Source organism: Nerophis ophidion, linkage group LG27 (assembly GCF_033978795.1).
Source record: "Nerophis ophidion isolate RoL-2023_Sa linkage group LG27, RoL_Noph_v1.0, whole genome shotgun sequence".
In the NCBI taxonomy this organism is placed as follows: domain Eukaryota; kingdom Metazoa; phylum Chordata; class Actinopteri; order Syngnathiformes; family Syngnathidae; genus Nerophis; species Nerophis ophidion.
The window spans coordinates 19,115,194-19,127,313 of NC_084637.1; the positions used below are offsets into that span (position 1 = coordinate 19,115,194).

At 42.1% G+C, this 12,120-nt stretch overlaps 1 protein-coding gene across 6 annotated transcripts in view; it reads right to left on the bottom strand.

Moving 5' to 3' along the window:
* Positions 1-263: 263 nt before the first annotated feature.
* trim33 (tripartite motif containing 33) overlaps positions 264-12,120 on the bottom strand; it is a 127,197-nt gene continuing 115,340 nt past the window's right edge. For 4 of the 6 annotated variants that reach the window (XM_061889619.1, XM_061889622.1, XM_061889618.1 and 1 more), the window contains 2 exons: positions 4,557-4,607; positions 264-911 (listed from right to left, as the gene is read on the bottom strand). In XM_061889619.1, the coding sequence (XP_061745603.1) occupies positions 690-911; positions 4,557-4,607 (273 nt within the window). In that variant the 3' untranslated portion in view covers positions 264-689. The remainder of the gene's footprint in view (positions 912-4,556; positions 4,608-12,120) is intronic. The other 2 variants (XM_061889623.1, XM_061889620.1) reach the window with 1 other exon arrangement.

Genomic DNA, 12,120 nt, shown 5'->3' on the forward strand with positions numbered 1-12,120 from the left:
GCCTTTGTAGCATATTCAACTGAATATGGGTTGAAAAGGATTTGCAAATCATTGTATTCCGTTTATATTTACATCTAACACAATTTCCCAACTTATATCGAAACGGGGTTTGTAAAACATTTGAATGTTCTAACAGTAGTTTACAGTGGAAGGGACCAAGGAGACTTCGAAGGAGACCCGGCAACTTGATAACAATTAAGAAAAGCATCTTAGACAATACCAGGCTGGACATAGCACACATTCAGTTGTATAGGACTCTCCACGACATATATTTTCTTTTAATATATTTTAAAACAGCATTTTTTTGAGGATGCATCCAATGAGGAACACTGCAGGAATATTTCCATCTCTTATGCACACTGTGTTTGATTCATCAGGTCACATACTCCACAGGATCCCCCTGGTCCTAAAAACTAAACACTGTACCTTACACGCTGGGTCATGACGCCAATGCTGTCATGTACGGATGAAAAGAAGGAAGTCCTTGTCGCTGTAAAGTAATCCACTTCAAATCTTCCAACAAGCCAAGTTGCGAAAGGTTTATGAAACTGCTGTCTTTTTTATTGGTAGTATTTTTTACAAATGCTAGTAAACCACTCCAGCCTGTTTGTCTTTTTTGTCACAAAAGGGGTGGGGGATGTGAGGAAGACAGTTTTCTCTCCCCCCACCCCTCAACCCCTCGCCCGTCCTCACTTGATGTGGACCACCTTCTCGTCCGTTTTCAATCGTTTGCGTCGCGGCTGGATAAACTCGTCCTCGGAGTCCTCAGTTTCGTCCGCCTGCCTCTCCTGCGTCTCGGGGACGTCGTCGTCGGCCATGACGGGGAAGTTCTGTCCGGGGAAGATCTCCTGCAGCTTCTCCTCAAAGTACAGGCCCACCGCCTTGCCCGAGATGGCCATCTCTGATCCCTCCTAGAAGGAGGGCGGGGTGAAGGATGGGTTGGAGAGACACATGAGATGTGGTTAGTGAGGATCAGTGCCCACAGGAGCTTGCTGCACAGAGCACCGACACACCTGTCACTACCTGTGACCACGCCCCCTCCTCACTGTGGCTCCATGAACAGATTGTTGTCATTCAGCTGCTGTCTTTACAAGCTAACATACAGTGCATCTAAAAGTAGTGGGACCTTTTGTGATGCTATAATCTTATTCCAAAATGGAATACATTAATTTTTGTCCTCAAAATTCTACACAAAATACCTAATAAGGACAATGGGAAAATGGTAATTTTAGAGATTTTCGCATATCTATATGAATTTAAAAAAAGTAAGTATTCCTAGTGCTTTTCATATTTTGTAATACCCCATATTGACAAAGCGAAAATGTTTAAGAGATTTTTGGAAATGTAATAACATTCTGAAAACTAGGTATTCGCAACACTGCTTCTAAAATTGGATAAATTACATTTTGTCCTCAAAATTCTACACCAAATACCCCATAAGGACAATGTGAAAACGTTTATTTTAGAGATGTTTTCATATGTATTTTCACATTTTGTTATCTTACAGCCTTATTCCAAAATGGAATACAGTAATAATAATAATAATAATAATAATAATAATACATTTTATTTATAAGGCGCCTTTCTGGGCACTCAAAGACACCGACATTAATTATTGTCTTCAAAATTCTACACAAAAGACCCCATAACGACAATGTGAAAGATATATATATATTTTTTTTAAAGGAAGAGATTTTTGCAAATGTATTAAAATAAGAAAACAACATCTAAGTATTCGTAGTGCTTTTCACATTTTGTTATCTTACAGCCTTATTCCAAAATGGAATACATTAATTTCTGTCCTCAAAATTCTACACAAAATACCCCATAATGAGAATGTGAAAGCTTTTTTTTGTTGTTAAGAGATTTTTGCACAAGAATTAAAATAAGAAAAAGACAATTAGGTATTCACATGGCTTTTCACATTTTATGTTACAGCCTTATTCCAAATTGGAATATATTCATTTTTGTTCTCAAAATTCTACACACAACACCCTATACTGACAAAGCAAAAATGTTTAATTTAGAGATTTTTGGAAATGTAATAACATTTTTAAAACTAAGTATTCACATCGCTTCTTCTAAAATTCAATAAATTATTTTTTGCCCTCAAAATTCTACACACAATATCCCATCTTGATGACGATGTGAAAATATTTACTTTCGAGATGTTTGCTCATGTATTCAAAATAAAAAAAACTAAGTCTTTAAAGCACTTTCCACATTTTGTTATGCTACAGCCCTTTTCCAAAACGGAACAAATTCATTTTTGTTCTCAAAATTCAACAAGCGAGCCGTGAGTCCGGCTTTCCACACTCCAAGGAGCGTGTTGTGATCTCTGAGTTAGACTCCACTGAGGTAGAACAAGGCAACCAGCTGCAGCAGTGCAGGAAAACCTTCATGTCGGCTTGGTATATGGCGGGCGTGGTCACCGAGCTCTGTGCACATAGCCAATGGCCTCTGCCGTAGGCGGAAACATGCTTCACGGGGCTTTCAGATGAGCCGCTGTAGCTTTACTGCTTGAAGTGATAAGCCACGCCCACCACCACCCCAACCAAAATAGTGAAGAGTGTGATTAATTGTGAACTCACATTAGGCAGTTATTACCACCGAGGGCATGTTGCTGGTAATTGAGCCAGGGTCGTATAATTAATGCAACTGTGCTTTACGCCAGCCACCTTATTAACATAAACCGGTGACCTTGTAGAAATAAACAGTAGCTGGACAGCCACCGAGGTAGCGTGGTGAGGATGACAACTAGCATGGTGGTAAGTTTATTTTGGTCTTTCGCGTTTTTATGACCCTTAGCGTCATAAAAATTATGAACCAGCCCCTCCTCCTTTTGAGTACAAGGAACGGAATGACCCAATATAATCCACCGACTAAAAGCACTATTGTTGAATGTGCTGAAAAAGTACACTGAAATACTTTGACCAAGTACTTTTTTTTACCACTTAACTGTTGGAAATGCCACAATTTTGTATGATTTAGTTTTTTAACTGTTTTAATGGCTAAGTTGTGATTGTTTTAAATATTGCTATGTACTGTAGCACCTTAAGATTTGATAAGCATGAAACAACCTTTATTACTATTTTTTATTATTTCTGGCAGGCATTGTGGCGTCCGACTCTGTCCAGCAGTCCTTGAACGCAGCGTATCTTGGTTGTTCAGACAGTAGGTGTGAATCTTTGGGCACCTAACGATTCGGTCCACTTACTGATGATTCCATTAAGAATTGATTCAAAACGATTATCAGGTATATTAATTCTAATTAGTATTTTCAAAACAGGTTAAAACATTTGAAAAGCTCTTTCTGGTTGTATGGAGATGGCCTGAAACAGTCTTTTTAAAAAATTATTCTATAAAATGGATTCGTTCTTTTAAACCGATTTTTGAAAATTATGAGTCATTTTAGATAAATACGAACCGTGATTCCTGCGTGAATCGATTTTTTGTTTGCTCCCCTATTAGACAGTAGTGTGTTTATGCAAGTTTAGATTGGGGTATGTCCTTTCTTAATGGGGAAAGACGTGAATGCCTCGTTTTCATGAAAGCATCTAAGCTAGCTAGCCGGCGCCAGAGCAGTTAACCACAATTTGTCCATCATTTGGTTTTAAAACGGTAACACGAACCATCGGGAGTTGTCATTATTGTTACATCCCTACTCCACCCTGTGTCAACATCAGTGTATTCATTCCACGTGCCAGTTATTAATGACAGCAAGCAGCTTCCACATCCATAGATAAAGAGAATACACTTCAAATAATCCACAAGCTAAAAGTTTCTCATACACGTGCAAGCTCATGCACAGGCTTTGCCACAAAATCAACGATATCCTTCCATTCGCCAGTTATTGTCAATAACCGGCCACCTGGCATAGATGACTGATTCAAAATGTACTAAAACGAAGGTCATCCATCCATCCATCCATTTTCTACCCCTTGTCCCGTTCGGCGTCATTCCTTCCCATTATCAATGGTAACTAATAATATTGATGACTATAATGCGGAGATTGCTCCTACCGCCAGTTATTGTCGATAACTGGCCACCTGGCATAAATAGATGACTGATTCGAAATGTACTAAACGGTGCTCTTTCCTTCCCATTATCAATGGTAACTTGATATTGATGACTATAATGAGGGGATCGCTCCTTCCGCCAGTTATTGTTGATAACCGGCCACCTGGCATAGATAGAATACTGATTCAAAATGTACTAAAACGGAGCTCATTCGTTCATTTCATTTATGGTAACTAACGATATTTATGACTATATTGAGGAGAGCACTCCTTCCGCCAGTTATTGTTGATAACAGCCACCTGGCATAAATAGATGACTGATTCAAAATGTACTATAACGAAGCTCATTCATTCCCATTATAGATGGTAACTAACGATAACGATGGCATAACGATGATATCCCTCCTTCCGCCAGTTAACGAAGCTAGGTATGACGGAAATACTACTAGTATTGCAGTGAATCTTTCTGTTCTGGACCAAATCAAAACAAAGTTTCCTAGAGCCTCAGCGAGAGGGGAGGGAGGACATTTGTCTTACCTGTGTATTAATGGGTTTGTCGTCATCGTAAACCCGGATTATTCGAGACATCTAAAAAGGGGCAATAGTGTTACAACACAGACAAGTCAAGTAGCAGGGGGACAAATGGTGACTTCCTTTCAAACATGCTTTTTGGTGTTAATACAACAGGAGCAGAAAGGCTGTTGGAAATTTGGAGTTGAACCGAAGCTTCGGAGGAATACACGCCTCACAACCTCGTCACTCTTCGGCTTCTTTGGGTTTTAAGGGATGTTAGCAACCTCATCTTAAAAACTGTCAATTCAACTCTCTGGGCTGGCTACGGCTGGGTGATAAAACGGTATCAATACATATCGCGTTAGACACGTATCAATCAAAAATGTGTTCAATAAAACATTCAATTTTTTTTCTATCCCTTCTTTGTCTGAAGGAAGCTGACGTATGGAAGCGAGGTTGGGTGCATGAACAAAACATTCGCTCTCTGTTAACCCAGCAACGCAGGAAGTGATCAGTGGAAGTGACACGCTAACAGCCAATCCGGGAGCGGTATCAACTATCAAGTAAGGTTGTCTGGCGGTGGAGTCTTTGCACGGAGTGAGAAGAGAAAGTTGTGAATAAAACAGGTAAAGTCTGTAAATTATACAAATCAGGTATGTAAATAAACATTTATAAAATATTGCTGAGTAAATAACTCATTTCACAATGTATGTATCCGTGCGTCTAATATATGGAACCATATCTCTCACTATTATTTAGTGGGTGTGCCTTCTATCCTGTAAAAGATCGATAGTCCGGGAAATTTGGTAAATGCAGATAGTCAACATTGAAATGTGTGGATTAATTAAAATAAATAAAAATATTCACAGCACCCACACGCCACCGCTCTCATGTGTGCTCTATAGCGGTTTCATGCTGTCCGGGTTTATCTTTATTATTTCCTTTAGTTACGCTCTTTAAATGATTATTTAGGCAACAGAATAGAAATCTAAGCTTTATTTGATCAATCTTTGCAGCCAAATAAAGGTGTCGCATACAGTAATAGTCCCCAAACGCGAGAGTCAATGTTTCCAAAGTGTCACTGAACGCACCACACTACTGCAGTGAGTGGAGCAAAGGAGGCTGTCTGGAGTAGTTTTGTAGAGAGTAAAGCGGTCTCACATTTACCAAAAATGGTGTAAGCTTTCTATGTTTTTGTAAATGACACAATTAAGGTATTTAAATAAACATTTATAAAATATTTCTATGTAAATAACTAATTTCACAATATATATTTTTTGCAAGATGGCGCTGCTGTAGTGGCTGCTGTTGGCAGGAGCTCTGTGCTCTTGTAAATGGTAAATGGGTTGTACTTGTATAGTGCTTTTCTACCTTCAAGGTACTCAAAGCGCTTTGACACTACTTCTACATTCACCCATTCACACACACATTCACACACTGATGGAGGGAGCTGCCATGCAAGGTGCTAACCAGCACCCATCAGGAGCAAGGGTAAAATGTCTTGCTCAGGACACAACGGACGTGAGAAGGTTAGTACTAGGTGGGGATTGAACCACTCTCCCAACTGCGCCACACCGTCCCTGTGTCATCCTTTTGTGTTTCCACTTGTATTCATGTGTTATATTTTTTTGCCTTTTGGTCCGGGACCCTTTGGGCACTTTCGTGACCTCTGCGGTGATTTTTTTGTGGACTTCTGGATCTGCCTTCCGGGAGCCTTTTGGCCATGGAGACTAGCTGCTGGGTCTCTGCCACACCGGGGTCGGTTTGGAGGGACTGGAGGAGAAGCGGATGAGGGGACAGGGCTGCGAAGCCAGCACTGAGCTCCGGGACGGAGAGGCTTCGCGGTGTCTTGGCTGGGTGAGCAGGTGTCAGACACCGCAGTCTCCTTGGACGTATCCTCGCTCATCCATGCGGACTGGACACTGGCCGAGAGATGGTTGGCGGCCGAGAGTGGAGTTGGCTCTCTTGGTTGCTTTGTTGGGTCTACTCCTGTCTCTGGCCATGCTTCCTCCACCCCAACGGACGATTGCGTGGAACACCGCAGAGGCCACCACAGTGTATATGTTTCTTTTAGATTGATTTATAGCTGTATGTAGAAGTGGCTGGTTGTATCCGCTGCTTTAATGTCCTTTGTGTTCTTTGATGTTTCCCTCTTACACACATTTGAGAGGGATGTGTACTATGGCTATGAGTTGTTGTTTTTTTCCCTTGGCCTCAGTCTGGACCCCCTCTCCAGGGCCCAGGCTTAGACCGATTTTTTAATTTTATTTTATTTTAGTCTTCTATTTTTTTCTCCCATCCCCCCCGGTTTACCTGTACCTCATCTTTTTTGTAAGGGGCGCTGGAAGCCGGCAGACCCGTAAGCGATCCTGTACTGTCACCCTGTAATGTTTGTCTGATCTTGAATAGGATTGTGCTGAAAATTTTAATTTTCCTGAAGGAATAAATAAAAGTACGATCTAATCTAATCTAATCTAATCTAATCTATCTATATACACTATATTGCCATTAGTATTTGACCACCTGCCTTGACTCACATATGAACTTGAAGTGCCATCCCATTCCTAACCCATAGGGTTCAATATTATGTGGGTCCACCTTTTGCAGCTATAACAGCTTCAATTCTTCTGGGAAGGCTGTCCACAAGGTTGCGGAATGTGTTAATAGGAATTTTCTACCATTCTTCCATAAGCGCATTGGTGAGGTCACTCACTGATGTTGGTCGAGAGCAACGTTCCCCCTAAGGTGCGCGCCTGTGTAATTGCACACTGCTAAAGCGTCCTCTGCGCACGGCAAATCTAGGCCGCGCACAAAATCGAATAAAAAGTTAAGCGCATAACAGTGTGCACGTCTGCCGTCGCTCACATGTGGGCCACAGAATGCTCAAGGAGTTTGGGCGTTTTCTCACACATGATAAATTGGAGGGAAAATTGGTCAAGAGGGCCTAGCTCTCAGTCTCTGTTCTAATTCATCCCAAAGGTGTTCTATCTGGTTCAGGTCAGGACTCTGTGCAGGCCAGTCAAGTTCATCCACACCAGACTCTGTCACCCATGTCTTTATGGACCTTGCTTTGAGCACAGTCAGGCTGGAAGGGGCCCACTCCAAAATGTTCCCACAAGGATGGTAGCATGGAATTGTCCAAAATGGTTTGGTATCCTGGAGCACTCAAAGTTCATTTCACTTTAACTAAGGGGCCAAGCCCAACTCCTGAAAAACAGCCCCACACCATAGTTCCTCCTCCACCAAATGTCACACTCGGCACAATACAGTCCGAAATGTAGCATTCTCCTGGCAACCTCCAAACCCAGACTGGTTCATCAGATTGCCAGATGGAAAAGTATGATTCATCACTCCAGAGAGCGTGTCTCCACTGCTCTACAGTCCAGTGGCGACATGCTTCACACCAATGCATCCCACGCTTTGCATTGGACTTGGTGATGTATGGTTTAGATTCAGCCGCTCGGCCATGAAAACCCATTCCATGAAGCTCTCTGCGTTCTGAATGTGGGCTAACTGGAAGGTCACATGAAGTCTGGAGCTCTGTAGCAACTGACTGTGCAGAAAGTCTTTGCACTAAGCGCTTTAGCATCCGCTGACACCTCTGTCAGTTTACGTGGCTTACCACTTAGTGGCTGAGTTGCCGTTGTTCCCAAACTCTTCCATTTTTTTATAATAAAGCCAAAAGTTGACTTTGGAGTATTTAGGAGCGAGCGAGGAAATTTCATGACTGGATTTGTTGCACAACTGTCATCCTATGACAGTTCCACGCTGGAAATCACTGAGAGCGGCCCATTATTTCACAAATGTTTGTAGAAACAGTCTCCATGCCCAAGTGCTTGATTTTATACACCTGTGGGTGGGCCAAGTGATTAGGAAACCTGATTCTCATAATTTGGATGGGTGGCCAAATACTTTTGGCAATATATTGTATCTGCGGCTTATAAATAGTCCAGTGCGGCTAATATATGGAAACATATCTTTCACTATAATTTAGTGGGCGTGGCTTATATGTCTGTGAGCTCGATAATTGGGAAAATCACGCCACCGCTCTCAAGTCTGCTCTATTGCGTCGGCTTTGTGGAATGGGTTTGCGTACTTCAAGTTCCATGTCGGGTTTATTTGTATTATTTCCATTAGTCACACTCAAATGATTATACAGGTAACATAATAGAAATCAAAGCTTTTTTTGATCAATCTTTGCAGCCAAATAAGGTTGTCACATACAGTAATAGTCCGTGTTTCCAAAGTGTCAGTGAAGGCACCACACTGCTAAAGTAAAGGAAGCGAAGACAATGGAGGCTGTCTTAAGTAGTTTTGTAGAGAGGAAGGCTGTCTCCCACATGGGCAGATGTACAAAAAGTGGTGTGAGCTTCCTAACTTCTTTTAAATGATACAATTAAGGTATGTAAATAAACATTTATAAAATATTTATGTGTAAATAACTCATTCCACAATGTATAATATATCTGCAGCTTATAGTCCAGTGGGACTAATATATGGAAACATATTTTTCACAAAATTTTAGTGGGTATAATTTATATTCCGGTGAGATAAATAGTCCAAAGAATTTGGTAAGTGCAGATCGGCACTTACCGACATTGAAATCTGTGGAATAATTAAAAAAAATATATAAAAAGACTCACTCACTGCATACGTTCTTGCCAGGACATCCTTGAAAAATATATATTTTTTAATCTCAATGGGATTTTTTCCTGGTTAAATAGAGGGTTAAAAAATGGTACCATTAGTCCAATTACCTTTCTTTTGACTTCTCAGAAAAAGGCTGGGTTGTTGTGCCTGGGGGGCGCTGGAGAGTTTTAATTTGAAAAAAAAAGTTTGTAAACTAAGCGATGCTTGGCGGTCATTGCCTTCAGTGTGAGAAAGAAGATGAGGTTTGCAAAAGTATGCCAAACTTTACACTCTTTGAAGGTAGTAACTGGTGTGAATAACTGATTCCTTAATGTTCATTTATAGGAAGGCTGGAGAATTAAAACATCTCATTTGGTGTCCCTGGTCTGTGGAACGCTACTGCTTGAAGCCACTCGCTACAACGGGGTTCTATTAACACTGATACGATGGTATATACGGCGGATACTGCCCTCCAAAATAGTTTCTCTCGTTTTGAGGAAATAACATTAGAGGAATTGTTACAACGTGTAAATGGAATAAAACAAACAACATGTTTACTTGACCCTCTATCTGGGAAACTGATCAAGGAGCTCTTTGTATTATTAGGTCCATCAGTGCTAAATATTATAAACTTATCACTTTCCTCGGGCACTGTTCCCCTAGCATTCAAAAAAACGGTTATTCATCCTGTTCTTAAAAGATCTAACCTCGATCCTGACCTCATGGTAAACTACCGACCGGTGTCTCACCTTCCCTTTATTTCAAAAATCCTCGAAAAAATTGTTGCGGAGCAGTTAAATGAACACTTAGCGTCTAACAATCTATGTGAAACCTTTCAATCCGGTTTCAGGGCAAACTCCCTCGCAAAAATGACCAATGATCTATTGCTAACGATGGATTCTGATGCGTCATCTATGTTGCTGCTCCTCGATCTTAGCGCTGCTTTCGATACTGTCGATCATAATATTTTATTAGAACGTATCAAAACACGAATTGGTATGTCAGACTTAGCCCTGTCTTGGTTTAACTCTTATCTTACTGATAGGATGCAGTGTGTCTCCCATAACAATGTGACCTCGGACTACGTTAAGGTAACGTGTGGAGTTCCCCAGGGTTCGGTCCTTGGCCCTGCACTCTTCAGCATCTACATGCTGCCGCTAGGTGACATCATACGCAAATACGGTGTTAGCTTTCACTGTTATGCTGATAACACCCAACTCTACATGCCCCTAAAGCTGACCAACACGCCGGATTGTAGTCAGCTGGAGGAGTGTCTTAATGAAATTAAACAATGGATGTCCGCTAACTTTTTACAACTCAACGCCAAAAAAACGGAAATGCTGATTATCGGTCCTGCTAGACACCGAACTCTATTTATTAATACAACTCTAACATTTGACAACCAAACAATTAAACAAGGCGACATGGTAAAGAATCTGGGTATTATCTTCGACCCAACTCTTCTCCTTTGGGGCACACATTAATAGCGTTACTAAAACGGCCTTCTTTCATCTCCGTAATATCGCTAAAATTCGCTCCATTCTGTCCATTAAAGACGCTGAGATCATTATCCATGCGTTTGTTACGTCTCGCCTCGACTACTGTAACGTATTATTTTCGGGTCTCCCCATGTCTAGCATTAGTGAGGTATTTGCAAGACCTCACTAATGTAGAAGCATTTAAGTCTCACCTTAAAACTCATTTGTATACTCTAGCCTTTAAATAGACTCCCTTTTTAGACCAGTTGATCTGCCGTTTCTTTTCTTTTTCTCCTATGTCCCACTCTCCCTTGTGGAGGGGGTCCGGTCCGATCCGGTGGCCATGTACTGCTTGCCTGTGTATCGGCTGGGGACATCTCTGCGCTGCTGATCCGCCTCCGCTTGGGATGGTTTCCTGCTGGCTCCGCTGTGAACGGGACTCTCGCTGCTGTGTTGGATCCGCTTTGGACTGGACTCTCGCGACTGTGTTGGATCCATTATGGATTGAACTTTCACAGTATCATGTTAGACCCGCTCGACATCCATTGCTTACCTCCTCTCCAAGGTTCTCATAGTCAACATTGTCACCGACGTCCCACTGGGTCATTATTGTCACCGATGTCCCACTGGGTGTGAGTTTTCCTTGCCCTTATGTGGGCCTACCGAGGATGTCGTGGTGGTTTGTGCAGCCCTTTGAGACACTAGTGATTTAGGGCTATATAAAATTAAACATTGATTGATGTCAGGAATGTGATAGGTACGTCCCCCAGGGAGGTGTCCTGACCAGATGCCCGAACCACATCATCTGACTCCTGTCGACTCCTCCCGGATGACAGAGCTTCTCACCCTAAGGAAGAGCCCTGCTACCAGATGGAGGATACTCATTTCAGTCACTTGTACCCGTGGTCTTGTCCTTTCGATCATAACCCAAAGCTTTTGACCATATGTGAGGATGGGAACGTAGATCGACCGGTTAATCGAGAGGTTTGCCTACCGGCTCAGCTCCTTCTTTACCACAACGGATCGATACAGTGTCCGCATTACTGAAGACGCCGCACCGATCTCACGATCCACTCTTCCCTCACTCGTGAACAAGACCCCAGAGTACTTGAGCTCCTCCATTTGGGGCAAGATTTCTTCCCTAACCCGGAGGTGGCACTCCACCCTTTTTCGGGCACCAACCATGGACTCTGACTTGCAGGTGCTGATTTTCATCCCAGTCGCTTCACACTTGGCTGCGAACCAAATCCAGTGAGAGCTGAAGATCCTGGCCAGATGAAGCCATCAGGACCACATCATCTGCAAAAAGAAAATACCTAATCCTGCATCCACCAAGCCGGATCCCCTCAAAGCCCTGACTGCACTTAGAAGTTCTGTCCATAAAATTTATGAACAGAATCTGTGACAAAGGGCAGCCTTGACGGAGTCCAACCATCACTGAAAACGGGTCCGACTTACTGCCGTCAATGCGGACCAAGCTC